The 19,375-nt window shown below is 38.2% G+C and overlaps 1 protein-coding gene across 1 annotated transcript in view; it reads right to left on the minus strand.

Moving 5' to 3' along the window:
* GRIN3A (glutamate ionotropic receptor NMDA type subunit 3A) overlaps positions 1–19,375 on the minus strand; it is a 145,396-nt gene that overhangs the window by 37,034 nt on the left and 88,987 nt on the right. The window contains exons 4-5 of the mRNA XM_046642242.1: positions 12,234–12,379; positions 8,109–8,224 (exon numbers count right to left, since the gene is read on the minus strand). Coding sequence (XP_046498198.1) covers positions 8,109–8,224; positions 12,234–12,379 — 262 coding nt within the window. The remainder of the gene's footprint in view (positions 1–8,108; positions 8,225–12,233; positions 12,380–19,375) is intronic.

Here is a 19,375-nt window from a genome sequence, read left to right on the forward strand (position 1 = left end):
ACATAGTGTGGGAACTAAAACACCAATAAAAACATTGTCAAAAAACAACAAAAAAAACCTCAAAGGAATCTGGTAATACCAAGTGTTGGAGAAGATTTAGATGAATAAGATCACTTATACATTGCTTATGGGAAGGTAAATTGATATAATCACTTTGGAAAACAGTTTGCTATTATCTTGTGTAGTTGAACATTTGCACGCAATTCGAAGTACACTCCTAAAGAACTCCTACACACCCATATCAGGAGATACGTACAAGAATGTTCTTAGAGGCACGGTCATAACAGCAGAAGTTGGAAACAACCCAAATGTTCTTTGAAAAGAGAATGGGTAAATAAATTGTGGACTATTTACACAATTGGAACATTATATAATGTGAAACATATGAACTAGAACCACATGCAATAATATGGATGACTTAGCAATATTGAGTGAAAAAAGAGCAGTCCCAGAAGATTACAGTATGAACCCATTGTATAAATGTAAAAACATTCAAAACAAAACCATATATTTTTAGGAATTCATATGTATGTAATGAAAGTATATTTAGAAAAAATCAAGAAAATGATAAACCAAATATCCAGGATAGAGGTTATTCAAGGAAAGAGAGGCCGCAGAAAGGATGAAGGAGGAGCAAAAAGATGGGTGTAATTTGTTGTTGGAGTTTTATTAACCAGCTTGGACTCTCTATCCTCACTCTCTGTGACTTTACTTGCTTTCCAAACTGTTACAATATTGTTAATCTCTTTGATGAGTCATGTGGAAGAACTAATTAACTACGTTTTGTCTTTAGCTTTTGGACAGCATAGTCAAAAAAAGATATTTTGCCCTCAAGATGATTGAGGAAGGCAAATTAAAAATACAGCTAGTTCCTTTTTCACAAATAAAGACTAAAAGGCTGTCAAGAATCCAAAGATAGTTCATGGAAACAAATATCTGCTATAATTACTCCATCTTATAATTTATTTCCAAGGACATTAGTTTTTGTTCCTTTTTTTAATTGCAGATACACAAATCTGTTTTTTAAAAATATGAGGCTTGAGTCATGTATATAACCAATAAAAGAGAAGAAATAAATAATGCAGAAAAAATTTTTGAGTTTTAAAGAACTGTGTGTTTTTTCCCCCTGATAATTTTGTTTGTTCCTAACAATGGCGAGTCAAGGAAATAATGACAATGTCAAGAGCATGATTAGAATTTTCCATTCAAAGAGCTATTTTGAGTGCCTATTTTGTGCCTAGTAGTTTGGTTTGAAAGGCAAGACAGACAATAAAAGACTTTACAAGGGCAGCCTGTTCTTCTGCTGATGTTATCATTAAATAACATTTTTTAATAATCAGTGACTACAAGGAAGTAACTAGTTTTCTCTAGAAACTTTTATTATAATGAATGCTATTGACAAGTCAATTGCAAGGCATTCACTCAGTACCTATTTACATGTCAGGCACAGCAGTAATTGTGTGTATAATAGCATTCACTGACTTACTGATTCATGCCTTCATTTATTCACTCATTCATTCACTCAACAAATATTTACTGAGTGAATAGGCGTTGTGTTGGGTGGTTGAGATTTAGCAGTGAGTAGGGCAGGTACGGTCCCTGCTGTCATAGAGTGTACACTCTATTAGGGGGACAGATATGAAATAATGCACTATATAATGATTATTGCATTGCAACTGAGATAATCGCCATGAGGGAGAAGAACTGGGCACATACGAAAATATGGTAGGAGGACTTAGAATTATCTTGTGGGAGTGGGTTGATGGACTCGATAATTAGGCCAAGTTTGCTCCATATTATTGTATTTTTCCCCCCGAGGCAATAATTTTCAACAACACCAACAATTTCTAATATTTGTCAAGGGATAACTATACTCACAGTACTACTCTATGATCAACTTTTTATGCACCTTACCCCATTTTGTAAACCATGCACTAGTCTAAATTTGTGTACTAGATTGTGCATATAGTTCAGTCAAATTACTCTGGGACTCAATAAGAACTAGGGCATATTGGGACCTACTGTATGCCAAATACTATTCCACATGTGTCTAACCTGTATATAAACCCGTGCAGAATATGTATTACTCAGAAACTTAAAGATTGAATAAATAAACTGCCTAAGGTCACACAGCTTGTAGTTGGCAAAGCTAGCATTTGAAAGTAGGTCTCTTTGAGTCCAAAACCAATGCTCTTCCTACTGTATCCACTATCACATGTGACCCAGGCAAGGGAGTATTTGGCCTATCCTCCCCTTCAATACAGGCTCTATCACTACAGTCATATTGATGTCATCTTCCCAAACCAGGCAATTCAGTAAAAAACCCACAATCATCTAAACTGGTGGTTTGTTTTCAGCAGACACAAATCTATATTATTCCCGGGCAGATTTTGTCATCAAACTTTTCAATAAGTTGTGTAAATATAATGCAAGTACAGCCCAAACTGGTATATGATTATGCATATATGTGGAAATTAACTAGCAAGGGCTGTCCCTTACTATATTGTTTCTCCTAAAAATCCTGTTAAAGCCAATAATTCCAGCCCAGGTTAGTGTAATAATTGCAGAATTGTTTTCATTTGATGAACACTTATTGTATACCAGTTCATCTATTCATTAATTCCACAAATGTATTGAAAGCTTATTCTGTGCCAGACACTCCACCACGTGCTATGGAGGTTACCAAGTTAAATTAGACACTGAGTTTATCCACATGAAGCTCATGGCAGCATGGGGGAGATGAAGTATACATAAATAACTACACAACATAGTAGGAAGTTACAGGACTTTTCTTGGAAAAAAAAAGAGGTGAGGCATAAATTCAAAAAAGGGAAAGTAAAATGATTAGGACGAAAGGAGGAGGATGGATAAAACTCTGTGGCATTCAGAGGAATGAGGGATTGCTATCAGATGAAAAGATGAGAGAAAGCATCTTATATTGATTTGTTTTTAAAAAATATAGTATATCTCTAAAATTATTTTATTGAGGTCACACTGGTTTAGAACAGTGTGTAAATTTCAGGTGTACATCATTACATTTCGGCTTCTGTATAGATTGCATCACGTTCACCACCAAAAGTCTAGTTTCCATCTGTCACCATACACACGTGCCCCTTTACCCCTTTTGCCCTCCCCCGAGCCTCTCGCCCTCTGGTAACCACTAATCTATGCTCCTTATCTATGTGTTTGTTTATCTGCTACATATAAGTGAAATCATACGGTATTTGTCTTTCTCTGACTTATTTCACTTAGCCCAATACCCTCAAGGCTCATCCATGTGTTTGCAAATGGCACAAATTTGTCTTTTTTTATGGCTGAGTGGTATTTCATTGTGTGTGTATGTATATATATATATACATATATATATACATACACACACACATATATATATACATTGATTGTATATATATATATATACACACACATACCACATTTTCTTTATCCTTTATCCATTAATGGGCACTTGGGTTGCTTCCACATCTTGGCTGTTATGAATGTTGTTGCAATGAACATAGAGGTGCATATAGATTAGCTCTCAGCTAACATCCGCCACCAATCCTCTTCTTTTTGCTGAGGAAGATTGGCCCTAAGCTAACATCTGTGCCCATCTTCCTCTACTTTATATGTGAAATGGCTGCCACAGCATGGCTTGAAAAGCACTGCGTAGGTCTGCGCCTAGGATCTGAACCTGTAAACCCCAGGCCGCCAAAGCAGAGTGTGTGAACTTAACCACTACGCTATAGGGCTGGCCCCTATAGGGGTGCATATATCTTTTTGAATTAGTGTTTTCATGTTCTTTGGATAAATACTCAGAAGTGGAATAGCTGGATTGTATGGTATTTCTATTTTTAATTTTTTGAGAAATCTCCATACTGTTCTCCTTAGTGGCTGCACCAAATGGAAGTGTATGAGGGTCAGATTGATTCTTGATAGTGGTATTTTGAGTATATGAGACAAAAATACATGATAAGAAAGCTTAAAAATCTGAATTTAATACTTATAATAAATCTACATATTCTAAGAATAAAATGTTGGCAATACAACAAAATTATTAAAATTACCTTAGGGGAAAAGCTATGTTGAAGTTGCAGAGACATTATAAAAAATTGCTACATAGGAAATAATAAATATTAAATCACTCCACTCCATCATGTCAAGGTTAATTTGCAACTGACTGCTAAAAATAGATTACTGTCTCCTCAAATTTTCTATTTTAATACATACATTGAGTATTGATATTTTAATGATTATTAGCATTACTAATACTCATTAGCTAATTAAAACAAACTATGCATATAGAACAAGGAGAGAAATAGGAAAAAACAGTTATGTGATAACTAGAAAAGGTATTTGTTAAAAGGCATAAAAATCCATTTTATTCAGAAACACAAAATAGTAAAACCTTCAAAGTTTTGTTTCTGTCCTTTATCAGTTGCTTTTCAAATTTGATTGTGTTCATTGGTCAAAGAATTCTTATTTTAAAATTGCTGACTCAACTTAGCAGCCTGAGTTGCTTTCATTATCATTAGAAACGTGGCTTTGCAATAAAGACGAGGTTGACTATTTCCTGGTTGATGGATGAAGCAAAATGGAATCCTTCAACCCTAAAGATGAAGGCATCAGGCACCCTGGAAATTGGATATGGCTTAATAGCCCAAGACAGCAATTTTCAGAATAGAATCCTGATCTTTTCTCCATGGATAAATCAGCTTTACTCAGCTAAGAGTGGTAGAAATATATTTTGGCTAGGAAATGTATAGAAATTCATAGATGAAAAGAATCTTCCTGAAATGTGGTTGGAAAATAAGATCTCAGATAGGGTTAAAAAGGCTTCAAGAAGAAAGATCAAGTCAGTTTTGCAGTCTGTTCTTGGAATACCGTATTTATCTGGGGCAATGGTTGAGAACATATTGTAATAGTCTCAACTACGAAGAAGACTTTAAAAATGGGTTTCCTCACCCTACGCATGTCAAAGCAGAGAGAGCAGTGTGTGGAAGAAGCTGAGATGTATGAAGATTATCTATCCTGGGATTATTGTATAGTGAATTGGTCTCAACGTATTAATTCAATATACTGAATAATAATAATTTATTGGGCACTTACTATGTGCTTGTACATGCTTTACATGTATTACTTAATCTTCATAACAACTCTATCATAGATGGACTATTGGTAAGTCTTTTATGCAGGTGAGGAACCAGAAGAACACATTAAATGACTTGCCCAACGTAACACCGTTAGTAGCAGCAACTCTATTTTAACCCAGGCACTCACACTCCAGAGCTAGTGCTCCAAGCACTGTATTAAATAATTAGTGGAAAACAAGTAAAAGAACAAATTCAAAAACAGGCAAAGGTCTTCGGCAGAAAGGTCACAAATCATTACTGTGCGGTTCCATTACTCTTTCTTCTCATTTGACCTTTATCGTCAGCTAACTCCAATGCATAAATTTGGGACATGTATTCATTTATCTCAACACTTCTTTTTTTACAAGAGCACGCAATATGTCTTTGTGCCCCTGGTGTGTGGTATTTAATATGATCAAAGCCTTTCCACATGCTCTTGAATTCTTAATGGTTTGGGTTTGCTGTGCTGAGTACTCATGAAAAGGTTTCAAACTCCTTGTGGAGCCACTGTCTCTCATTTGCCTCACCTTTAAGCCTAAACAAATGCAGAATGGTGAAGCTGGGAGGGGTATTTGGCAGTCACAACAACAGCTGGTGTGATATCAACACTATAGAGAGCCAATGTACATTGAGCATGAAGGAATCAAGATGGACTTCGTTTTCCCTCCTAAATTCCCAAAGTCATTTATGCACCTGGGAAAGTGTATGCAGACTATCAGGGTGCTTTTGAGTAACTACATTAGTAAGTGAATTAGGTACGTATTTCACATCTAAACTAATGAGTTATATAATAGGTAATACATCATTTATTACATAACTGTTAAAGGCCTAGCATTGTACTAGATTCTGTGAAAGGATACAGATGGACGTATGAAATAATCTCGTAAGCTGACTGGGTAAGAATTGTTCATAAATTTCTTGATGATATTTTTATGCCTATAAAGTTGAAATAATTAATAACGAAGTCCACATTTCCATAAGTTCAAGAAACCTAAATGTTGTGAAAAAAGCATATATTATTTAAAAAATTTCGTTGAGAGAAATAGTCACTAAAAATCAATGAGATGATTAACATTTTTTAATAAAAGCAGCAATTAAGAGTTTTGCTAGTATCTCTATCATACTGTTGTTTTTAACTTATCAGTAGCCTCCTTTTGTGTTTTACCAAGTTCTGTTTTTACTGGTTGGCAGGGACGGTATGGAATTCAATTATCTGATTTACACCTCACCTAGAATAAACCTGCTATGGTTTTTTTTAGAATACACCAACAATTATGAGAATGTTCTCTCTGTTCAAGTCTGTGGTCTTTCTGCTCTCTTGCCGAGAGAACTCTTCCATGCATCCCCTTTGAAAACATGGTGGTGTCTGGAGATGATGGGAACTATAAGACACTATGTCTCATAAGCACAGATGGAAATGTAAACAGGAAACCAGTGGGGAGTTAATTGTGTGGCATCTGGCACTGGGGTCCAGCAGAGTCAAACAAGCCATTTCACCACTGCCTTTTGACAAGATAGGGTTGCCCCCTGAAGACAAAGGTGGAAAATGGAGTCCCCCATTCTTATGCCCGCTAACAATGATTCATTGTTAGTAGCTGCTAATGGCAGAAGGGACCCCAATTACCCAGTGCATCCAGGACAGAAAAAGAAATATAACATCCCTTCCATATCCCCAGATGCCAAAAAAATGGGAATTTTTCCACTATTACATAAAAACAGGGTTATATAATGAACGTTCTTTTAGTTTTCTAGCTTTCTCCTTCTCTTTCCTTTTCTTTTCTTGCCTTTGCTATCTCAGACTGTGGTCTTAAGAGAAGACCACTACCACAAAATCTCTCTCTTCCTGAGTTCTCTCCTTGGTTCAGGTGGAGGTCACTTCACCTGGAGAGGAGATTAATTTCTCTTAGGAGGAGGCGCAAAGAAACAGCATCAGCTGTTCCATTCTCATTCATCACAAAAATAAAGACTGAATTAAAAAAGGTGCTGATGTGTTTAGGGGAGACAGAGACCACCTGTGGTTGGGAAATTGGAATCAGAATAGTCTTGATACACCAGTTAACATACAGAAAAGTAGAGTTTTCTTGAAATAGAACTTAGGTCCCCCCGGGTATTGTTTCAAGTCAAAGTGTTTTCTGAGAAGTGAGCATGGCTGTCTTGAGAGCAGCATGTACTGTCAGAGAAGGGAAGCTGGGAATTGGGAGATGTGAAGTTTGCTGGTTCGAACCATCAGCCTCATATATCAACTGTTGTCCAGAATGAAAGGAGCAACTGACATAGCAATCCTTCTCTGGTCCCGAAGTTTGATTGATTGATTGATCAAGTTGGAAGCAAAAATTTGCTGTCAGTGGGGAGAAAGGCAAACCTGAGATCCTAAACAAGGTTTTATTTAGGACTCTTAAAGGTTACTAAGCTATAGAAGATTTTTATTTTTAACTTATTTTCAAACCAGTGGAAAAACATTTACTTAAGAACCATGAGATTTGGATTCTAATTCCAGTCTTATCTTCTAATTGTGGGATTATGAAAAAGTGATGTAATGTGCCTGGGCTTTCTTGTGAATAAAGTGAGTAGATTGGGTTAGATCAACACTGGGTCCTTCCAGTTGTAAAATGCAATCATTCTAGTTTTTGCATCAGGTTCATTATAGGACTTGGCCATTAGGAGATGCAGGTTAAATTAAAATTGGACTCCTTCTTTATTACACTGTGTCACTACTCCCAGGTATCTGAAGAAACATCGTTTGGTTAACAACAATGCTTTTTGTTGTTGTTGTTTTTCTAACAATTGGGTGAATAAATGTTTGTGGAGTAGGTGAAAAATAAATTCCTAACTTCAGCAACTTAATAGCTAAGTGCTTATGAGTTGAAAGTGAAAACAAAGGAAGATGAATAGCTCTTTGCCTCTGACTTTGGCATTTGTGACTTGCGAGGTTGGCAAACTGAGCTCCTGAATAAAAGGGAATCACAAATGACTGATTCGTACCTTCTATGGCAAATGGCTTCCCCACAGTTAGAAGTTTGCAGTCAGCATCCACTGACACTTCATAATCCAGAAGGGCTTTGTCCATGATGAAGGCATCTAGTTTCTCTGGATCATTCCTATATTTAAGACCAAGAGAAGAAAAGTGAAAAATGATTCATTAATGTACAGGAAGCACTAAGGCTGACAGCTGGCTTTGTTTCAGGGACAGAAACCTGGACATTGAGGGCAGCACAAGCCAGCAAGCTGCTGACTCAGCCTTGTTGACACCTCACTGACCTGTAGTGAAGAGACTAGGGAAAACAGACAGTCTTACAAGAGAGCATGACATCTTTCCAGTGGATTTATCTACCAGGTCCTTTCATTACTTCTAAATCCAACAAAAAAGCCAGAGTGCCTCTGAATCAAATGGGAAGGTTCATTTCCCTTGCATTAACTGAGTGACTTGTTTTCGCTAGGCATTGTATTTATTGCTCTCCATACATTTTATCACTCATAATGACTGTGTGATGGGTGGTATTACACATTTTAACAGATGAGGAAATTGATGCTCAGACAGTTGAAGTAACTTGATCCAGGTTATACTGCTAGTTGTTGCAGCCAGGTGGTCTCATTAATCAGTATGTGGAAATTCTTATTTCTTTCTGTCATGGTCACTATCTTATTCTTTAGAGATCAGGCATCATTTCATATTTAGGAATACGTATTAAGGAAATGCAAAACAGAGATCTAGCGCTCTTGGGAAAAAGGGAATTAAGGTCTCTTTAAAGTTCATAGGCTAACATTCAAGAAATGGAAAGGTAAGAATATGTAATAGATCTTAGTGATCTGATTTATTAATATATCTCTAGAGATTCACGTTTCACTCCCATCCCAGGAGGCAGTTCAGGCAAGAAGCATTTAAGGTAGGTGTCCCCGGACTGTATCAGTGAATTGGATGTGGCCTGGGTTCATGATGCCAACAGATGCCTTGTGTATCCTTGATGTGTTCTCTGCATCTTTTGAACCTAGGCTCAGAGGTGGTCTAGAGGAAGGCTATGTCTCAGCACTAGCTGAGCTTCCATTTGCAAAGTGGGCAAGGAAGGAGGAGTCTCCAAGAGAACTGTTTAAGGTGTATGCAGTGACTTTGCTTTCAGCCACCTCAAATTCTTTTTGGGAAAGTGTGGGACATGCATCCATTTAAGAAAGGATTTCCAACCCTCAGGGGGTCCAAACAGCTGTCCAAACAGCTTGGCAAAGAGAACTCTTTTCTATTCCATCTGGGCTTGATCATTCCTCTCTTAGAGCCAAAAATGAGGCTGTTGGAATTCAATACAGAGGAGTGGCCTCTAAACTCAGAGGAGAACATGGGTAAGGCACATCAAAAAAATAAAAGAGAAAGACACGCCTAGACACCTCTAAGATTCATCCTTAGGCAGAAAGTACATCCTTACATGGATGGCTTTGTCTGGGCCACACATAGACACAGATAAGTAGGTCACCTTCCTTCTTGGTACCGACGACCATTGCTTGCTCTTTCTGCTCTCCCAAAAATTGAAATAGCCAATTCAAAGTGCATCCCCTTTTCCAGAGATATTGGATATAAGTTATAATGAGGTCATGTTTAATTTTAATGGAAATGAGAAGCACCTCTCAGATACACAGCTGTGGGAAGTTCAGAAAGGGTTGGGGATGTGAATTGTTTTCTAGGAGCTGATGATGAGGAACCTTAATGGAATACAGGCAATAAAAAATAAAAATCAAGCTGAAAGATATCTGTCCAATAAAAGTTTGACTGACCCTGTAGCAGAATGTACCTTGGGACCTACATAGCAACAAGTTACCATTTGCCAATACTCCACCAATATTTGTGATAGCAATAGCAATCAAAAAAAATTGGAGTTCAGTTTTTCTAACCAGTAATTCCTGAGGTCCATTCTCAGTGGTTTCCTTAAATAACTACTCCTGATTTTGGACTGCAAAGTGAAGTTAGCTACAACAGGTCTCTATTGCATAGAAAGGCAAAAAGCAATTAGCTCACAGATTCCCATGGAGCCCTGAGTCACTGGTGAGGAAGTGGCCAGTGTGGTCCAGGTATTAGTAGTTTCTAGACTGACTGAATCATTCTTATAGTTGGCAGGACCTCCAGTTGTTTCTCTCATTATAGAATCATGCTGTGTCTTTTTTAGCATTCATTTAATAATACATATACTACCAAAAACAGTCTTAAATAAACATACTAAAATTAATACTTTAACAGGGATTAATTTATTGGAATACTGTCACTTCAGAAACAAGGCTCTAAGTGAGTAGAACTAAGCCCAAGGGAATTTTCGTGGGAAAGGGGAGGGACAGGTTTAATATAGGAAACTGACTTGTACAGGCGACTTCAAGGGTTGTGCCCTACAGGCCAGGGCTCTGGGGTGTCATGGGGGTAGCACGAGGACTGCGGTTGCTTGGAGTGGTGGCTAAGAGCATGGGCCATGACTGGGCCAAAAGTGGAGAGAGAAGCCCAGAGAGGAAGTGAAGGGGCATTAACGATAAGCTCTGCCTATATTCCAATTTCACTTCCATCAGTGAGTCACCTGGGGAGCTTGTTAAAATGCAGATTCTGAGATGGGGCCTGAGAGTCTACATTTCTCACAAGCTCCCAGGTGCTAACTTAACATGGACCATTCTTTGAACATCAAGGACCTCCTTTTCTGCTATGGTTCCTAGACTGACTTGCAGCAGCGGTTGGATTCTAAAGACTGGGTTCTATTCCCGACTGCACGACTTGCTAGCTGTATTACCATGGACGAGTAGCTTCTTTTGGGTCTCAGCTTCTTTATCTGTACCTGCTTTTCTAACGATTTCTTCTCTCTAGACTAGAGTGGGGCCAACTCTGAGCATTGGAGTCTTCTCAGGTGAAGCCTCCAGGATAAATGCATCCCTGAGTGCTGAGTGGGGACTACAGCAGCGGCTCTCTCACCATTTTCACAGTGCCAGAAGGGCACGGTTTGTCAGCCATTACTAAGTGGGAGCCATTGCTGTCTCTCTGACATCTTATTCTTTCTTTCAGCCATGAATTTGCCTGAAGAGGAGCGGGGAGGCAAAGAAGCACTGAGCTCAGTCAGAGAGGAACTCTAATGTTTTAACGTTTTTGCAAAATTGAAAGTGCCGTTTCATAGTGCTTAAATTGAACATATATAACTTTGCAAATCTGAGAGCACAAGGTTTCCTCTCTAGGTTCTAGTTAAAAGTCCATAAAATTGCTTTTGGGGCCTATTACTACTGCTCTTGAGAAATACAGACTGCTTGAGTCCCATGACGTTATTTATTAATTTCCCTTCTTAAAAAAGAATTTGAAGTGGCAAGTTCTGCGGTCCATTGGGAAGATTATTGTGGTTGGCCATAGAGAAACCAGTCTCCTGATGCTGCACAATTCTAGGAGTTGGAGGTTTGAATGTGTGTCATTGTCCTGAGACCATCAGGCAGGAGGGAGAGGAGTGCTCACCCTCAGGCTGTGGTGCTTATCAGGAGCCATTCATTCCCTTCTCCCAGGCAGACTAGATGAGCAGATCTATAACCACACCACCCTCCTTTGCCTTCAGCTTCACTGAATTACAGCCTCTGATAATCTGCCATGGAAGTGTGATTGCTCTTGATTGCTTCTCATAAATTCTGATGAGGAGGATGCAGGCATGGGAATCACTGCCTTTTATTTCCTTTCTACAGGAAATCTCTAAGATAAATTCTGTTTCCTTGTGGCAGTCCACAGGCTTGGAGATTCACTGTGAGGGAAAGGGTTGCTTTGGGACACTTCATCCTCTGGCCACATTCCTTGAGTGTTTGATCATTTCAGCACCATTGTTTTCTCAAGTGATGTCAAACCAACATTTACTTCCCCCACCATCTGCTACACTAATGACCCCACTGGCACTTTGAGCAAAGCTACTGCCAACTTGGGACTATGCAGGTAACTAGTAATCTAGGTCACATAATTAAATGCACACTATTCCATACTGCCTCCTGGATCTCACACAGTGTGAGCTATTACTGTATATACTGTGGGTATATCTAGCTGTCATTTACAAAAGCCAAAGCACTACATCAGTAGCTGACTTCCCTTTCAGGGAGAACTTTTTGGACCCAAGAGGTCACACTCACTTCAGATACTCTACTCCGTCGGGGGTGGCTGGTACATTGTACCTTCTCATATACTCATGCATCTCTGGGAAGCTTTGCCTCACATAATCTTCAGCACTGCTTTCCCGGACAGTTCCAAAGCGGAAGCCTTGGGAGGGATGATGTAGCTGGGGGGAGAAAAAGAAATGTCTTCAATATAAATTATTCTTAGAATTGTTTTCAAAATTTTCCTTTTCCATCATTCTTTGGAATTTAGTAATGATTTAGAATTTTTCAAACACATGTAGTCATAAATATCTACACAGAAATGTGCAGACATAGGTACATGCTCTTATTTCAACTTTCACATAAGTGTTCTATCTTCAAAAGCAAAAAGACAGAAACAACAAACAGAAAATATAAAATAATTTTCTGCTTCATATTGAGAACCTATCAGAATTCTTTAGAAAATGTATGAGTTGGCATGTAGAATCAGCCTCGTTATTATAAACTTCATAACAGATGAAGTATAAAGTTAAGGTAATAAATTAAAGATCGTGTTCCTCCTTGGTTAGAACTACACAAAGGCCAAGATAAAACTTTGCATCCTGAGATTGAAATATACCTGACCCAAAGCAGTGAATACATCTCTTTAATGTCTATCTGTCTTTTTGCTGTATTATATTTTAAGTATGTTAAATTTATTTTTGGTGTTATTATGAAATGATCTCTTTCCTTTTGACAACTCTATCATCCAGTGCTGAGTCATGCTGTAAATTTGCTTAAATGGAATGAATGGAATGTAAGACAATTAGGAGCAACAGAGGAAAAGGGTAGCTGGAGTAGACCCAGCAAAGTCCTAGTTCTCCAGGATGCAAGACTTCACCGTGAGGATCGGTAGAGCACCAGGAGTTCTCCAGAGGCTCTGCCACAAAGGATGACAAAGACACAGCACGTGAAACATCATTATTCATGAAAGTTGTAGAGGACTGTTAATGTAGACTTAGATTATTTCAAATACAAGAATGAACAGGGATTGGACCATTTTATGAGATTAGTTGAATGTCTTGTAGTCAGCAGTATTTTAGCAATTCTCCTCAATTGTTACGTTAAAGTTTTTGCACTTTTTTATTCTGCTTCATGTTGACATATTTGATATCATTAGTTCTGACCTGAAGCCCCAGGGACAGAAATCCCTGGATAGGCTTTATGGAGTTTATAAAGCTCCTGAAATTGTAGGCAACATTTTATATAAATATATGGTTGTAATTTTCTTCTGTGAGGGAGACAGTACAGACTTTCATTTTTAAAAAATTAGGTTTTCAAGTTGTTTACAACCCCAAAAGGTTAAGAACTCACTGAATAGGGTAACAAGTAACTCATATTTGAAGATGAATTAGTTTTGACACACACTAAAGTTCTAACAATATGACAGTAGTTAAATAAATTATATGGCAATCCTTATAGAAGGTTATACAATATAAATCATATTTGCAAACCATATTAAAACAAGGCAAATGCTCGGATGATAAATGAAGAAAAAACTTTTGTATGGCATGGTCAAAATTAAATATGTATATAATTATCTTAAATGCTGTGATCCCCCACATATATCACATCTGTACACACACACACACCTCAGAAGAAAATACATCAAGATGGTAGCAGTGGTTGTCCTATTGGTGGCGAAATTGTGTGTATTTATGTATTTATAGATTGTCTACAGAAACACACCTCATGTTTATAAGTAGAAAAAACTTTATTTTTTCTATCAGTCAGTAAAATAAATCACTCATTAATTTATTCAACATTAATTGAGAGCCTGCTTTGTACAACTTTCAGAGCTATTGGGGCCACAAAGGTAAATACTTGCAATCATTGCCACAGAGGAATTCACCACCTGGTTGTTTATGAGATTTCTACGGACGCTCCAATGTTGAGTAGGTGATATGACATACCCTTGTGTTTAATGTAATCATTCCATACGCTGAACACATTCTAATGTTTTATACCAGTATAGCCTTAATGAGGCATCAGCGATAATAACAATAGCTAACGTTTATTTTTTGTGGGCCAAAAATGGTGTTCAGTGCTTTACATGCATTATCTTATTTAATCCTCCTAACAGCTCCACGAAGAGGGCACTATTATTACTTCGTTTTTAAAGACTATTAAACTGAAGCTCAGAGAATTGAAGTGATGGGCATAAGATCACACAGCTGGAAGTAGTAGGGACTTGATTAGAACTCAGGTCTGTCTGATTTCAAAGCCCATGCTCTTATCGACCACATCATCCTGCCTTCCACCTCATGGCAGCAACTGGAGAGAAATGTTTGCTCAATGAACTCACTAGTCTTTTAAAATATTCTCCTTAGACCCCTTTACCATTCTCACAACAGCAAATTGCAACCTGCTGGCTGGAACAGGGCAAATTTATCAGCATTCGGTCTGTCCAACATCTATTCATTTTTTAAGGCCTAGATCAATACTTTCTATATGAACTCTAGTCTTATCTAGCTTAACCCTCCTATCTAGAACAACAAAAATAATTCACTGCTTATTTATCTGTGCTGATACAGCACCTTGTATCTACCTAATATGTCACCTAGGTGTTTATTAACCATCTTTCCACACTTCTCATGCTTTATCTCCTACGATGCTCCCAAGAAACTTATGAGGTATTTCTATTATCTAATTTTTATAGATGAAGAAGCTAAAGATTAGAAACTTTGTCATTTGCCCAAGGTCATAGAGCAAGTAAATGTTGGACCTGGGATTCAAACCCTCTCTGATCAAAAATAGTGATTTTTTTTTTGCCATTGAGTTAACATCTGTGCCACTCTTCCTCTATTTTGTATGTGGGATGCTGCCACAGCATGGCTTGATGAGCAGTGTGTAGGTCAATGCCCAGGATTGGGACCCATGAATCCCAGGCCACCAAAGGGGAGCACTTGAACTTGACCACTACATCATGGGGCCGGCCTCTAAAATAAGCTGCTGACCACTGTAGAACACTGCTTCTGATGCTACATCAGAGTGACCCTTGGTCTGGTCCTTACAAAATTTGCTACTTATGTGCCAGGCAGTGAGCTAAGGGCTGTAAACATTTTTAATTCTCATAATAATCCTACAAGGTAGATGTTATTTTCTTATGTTATAGATTAAGAAGCTGAGGTTTGGGTAGTTAAAGTAACAACCAAATTCTCACAGCTAGCAATTAGCAAGATTCAGCCCATGTTCTTTTCCATGATCTGCAGACTTAGCTTCATTCATTTGTGTATCAGTTACTGATTATGACCCTTGTCACCTGACAGGTGCTCTATGAATTTATCGAATTAATTAATTTACCACTATTCTTCCATCGTCTCTTCACCAGTTTAACTTCTGCCTATCCTTCTCCTCTCAGTTCAGACATCATTTCCCTAATTTGCTGTCTGTGCCAGATCCTCCCTTCATAAGCCCTCATATACACATAACTTCCTTCTGTAGGAACTTATCACAGCTGCATTTTTCAAATTTAATTTGTAATAGTTTAATGTCCAGACTCTCAGCTTCTTCATTGACTGGAAGCTCAATGTAAAACATTTAATTAACCATTGTGTTCAAATGCCTCTCATCGTGTGGTTGCTCAATAAAATGCCTGACGAATAACTGATTGATAACTATTCTTTGAACCCAGAGGTGGGTGAGAGCTTAGTCATCCCACTTAGCACAAGAGGGGCTAACAATATAGCTTACAACTCAAGCTTTTGAAACGAACCTTCCTTTTAAGGTAAGAGGATCTCAGTTCAGTAATTAAAACATTTTTATCTTCTATATGAGAAGAATCCCTTTCAGAAGTCCATTTCCTCACACTATGCCGTGGCGAGGACCTATTTCTAGGCAATCTCTGGGCCTCTTCTCTGCTGAGTGCATCAGTACATCATTCCTTCCCCGGACACTGGAAGGAGTTGGGAACCAGCAGATTTAGTCTGAGAATTCCAGTGAGGACTAGTCTTTTGGGTTTTTCCCTTTCCGTGATGTTCAGCCACCCTTCATGCATAGGCTCCCACCTCTCCCTCACACGGCTCTAATGCCTGTGAAGGCAACGGTTTTGGGGTTTTGAGCATGGAAAGTTCCTTCAACATTAACATAAATAACCAGACTCCATGGGAGGAAGTATTTTGTTAGCCCAACTGGGACACCACTCTAACTTGGAGATGTTTTACAAACACTGCCACCTCTCTAGTCCAAGCCACCATCATTTCTGCCCTCTGCACTTTCCCTCTCTTCCCCTTAATCCAGTCAGATTGGATCCAGATTTAGAGCCCAAATCTGATGATGCCACTTACTTGCTTAATGGCTATCAATGGCTCCCCATTGCCCTGGGGATAAAGTCGAAACTCCTGATGCGGCCCCTAAGGTTCAGCACGTTCTTGCTCCTGCCTTCTCTCCAGCCTCATCTCCCCACTTTCCCGCTGGCCCTGTAAGCTGTAGCCAGTTCTCTTAGTTCTTCCAACATATATATTTTGCTTGATCAGAACTCTCGCCCAGTCTTCACTGTGCCTGGGATGCTCCTTCTCCTCAAACCTACCTTTCCTTTGTCTAGCTAAGTCTTAAGTGTTGCTTCCTCAGAGAAGACTTCACTGACCCTTTGACTAGATTAGACCACCTGTAACACCCTCCCATTGTGCCCTGCAATTTCATGTAGTATTGATGACACTTGGAATTACTTGTTCAATGTCTGCTTTTCCTATTAGCTTATAAGTTTCCACGAGGGTAGAGCTCATGCCTGTCTCATTCTGAGTGTGGTCATAGGTTCTCAGTAAATGTTAGCTGCTATTACTATCATTATGATCATCATATCATTACTGCAACAAACACAATGCTTGGCACATAGTGGACGCTTGATAAATATTGGTGTAATAAGTAAATCGTCATTATTAACATGAAATTCTCTTAGGTTAGATACATTTCAAATTTGACACTTTTGTCACACTTCGTTGTCTTTCTTTCCCCTTAAAAATTAATTTTTTCCTTTAATTTTTATTCATTCTTTCAAAACAATATATTCTTTTTTATTTCTGTGCATGAGATTCTAGTGGAAAAAAACAATGAGCTACTCAACAGTCACAGAATATTAGAATCAGAAAAGGAATCTAAGAAGCAATTGATACAACCTGATAGACTAGCGTAGTCCATCCTGTGTGTCCATGTGGTGTGTGACGCAAACATCCACGGATGTCAGAAAGCCCGATTAAGGAGGGAGGATAAAGCGTACAAAGAGCTAAAGCAGTTGAGCCGTATTACAACTTTCAGCAGGAAGTCTCTGAGAGAAGAAAATTTCTTTACCGTTTCAACTAAATAGTTCACCAGCTCTTCCAATTCTGTTTATATTTGTGTCAACCTCTTCAGGCCTTGGGGAAATATCTAAGGTCAAACTATCTATTTGTATGTGAATTGTTCAGTATTAATAGAACACTGGACTTTACCCAGAGCATCTACGTGAAGAACAATCAGATAGACCTTTCGCAGAAAGCAGAAAAGTGGCTCAAAACAAAATGGAAGCAAACGCAAGAAACAATCAAGCTGCTGTGTCCAAGGTAGATGTGATGCTTTAGATTAAAAACAAATCTCAGTGTTGAGTATTTTCATTTAAAGTCTACATTTGTATTTATCTGACATTGGTACTTAAATAATAAATAAAATGGAGTCAATAGACCTGGTACAGTGTCCTCTGGAGTTGAGTGGGAAGGGCCATTCTTAACTTGCCCAATGGAAAGGGATATACTAGATATTGAGACCATTGCTCCTCCCCATGACATTATTTTATACACTTAAAACCTATGGACTCTATAACATGAGGTGATCTCAGAGTTTGGAGGGACCTTAAAAGTCACCTACTCTAAGTATCCACTGATAGCTGAATCCTTTATAGCAAAGCTAAATATACCACCTAGAGTTTTTTCAAAATGTAGATTCTGATTCATTAGGTCTAGGTTGGAGCCTGAGGGTCTGCATTTCTAACAAGCTCCCAGTTAATGCTGATACCTCTGTTCATGGACCAGACTTTGAGTAGTAAGACTTAATTTATAACATGACTATTAAGCACCTGTTAAGTGTCTGCTTGAATGTCTCCAGTGACAAGGAAGTCACTCCTCTCGAAGCAAATCTTCTGTATAGGAAGGATGACTTTGTGTCCCAGCCAACCAATCTATCTATTTGAACATGTAATAATAATAGTAATAACAACAATAATAAAATAACAAGTAATGTTTATTATATGCTAATACATTTAAATCTAATGAGATTGCTACTTTTATTATTACATACGAAGAATTGAGATTCTGGGAGATTCAGCACATTGTCTCAGACCAACAGAAAGTGATAAATTAAGATTTGAATCTGACTCTATCTGACTTGAAGCCATTCCCCTTATCTAGCACCACATTCTGCCTTTATAGTCTGGTGTTATTGTCCAAGTTTTGGCAATAACTTTAAGTAACATATACCTATCTGTGCTACAATTTCAAAATAATTTTGGTTATAATAGATGTGGCCACATAATTTATATTGCAGACTAGGACTCTTGTTAAAAGGGAACACTGTTGATTATTACAGAGGAACAATAGACACTAGGACTGTCCCTAGCAAACAAGAACGTGTGTTCACTGAGTTATTATTTATGCTCTGAACATGAGAATACAGAAAAATGACACTGGAAATAATATTTCTGAACCCTACCCAGTGTATTTCTAATGTGAATTACTGAGTACATTTTCTGTTGCAATTCTTTTTTCCTTGTTGTTCCTAGTTTCTTCTACAGAAGCTAGGTTTTCCATTTCAATGTAAGCATTTTACTGCCTCTCTCTTCATTTTCAGTCAGAAGCCCTCTATGTTAGGTCAGCTAATCACTGGTCAACCACATTTTTTGACATTATGTTTGATTTATATGAGCTTTAGCCCAGGTCCTTCTGACAACTTGAGTCACTGTATCACAACCCTTGGATAGATGAGGGGTCAGCAAACTATGACCCATGTGCCAAATCCAGCCTGCCACCTGTTTTGTAAATCAAGTTTTACTGGAATACAGCTATGCCCATCATTAACGTATTGTCTATGACTGCTTTTGCACAACAGTAGAGTTGACTAGGTGCGAAAAGACTATATGGTTTCACAAAGCCTGAAGTATTTACTATCTGACC

The sequence above is a fragment of the Equus quagga genome, chromosome 1 (assembly GCF_021613505.1).
Source record: "Equus quagga isolate Etosha38 chromosome 1, UCLA_HA_Equagga_1.0, whole genome shotgun sequence".
Lineage (NCBI taxonomy): Eukaryota > Metazoa > Chordata > Mammalia > Perissodactyla > Equidae > Equus > Equus quagga.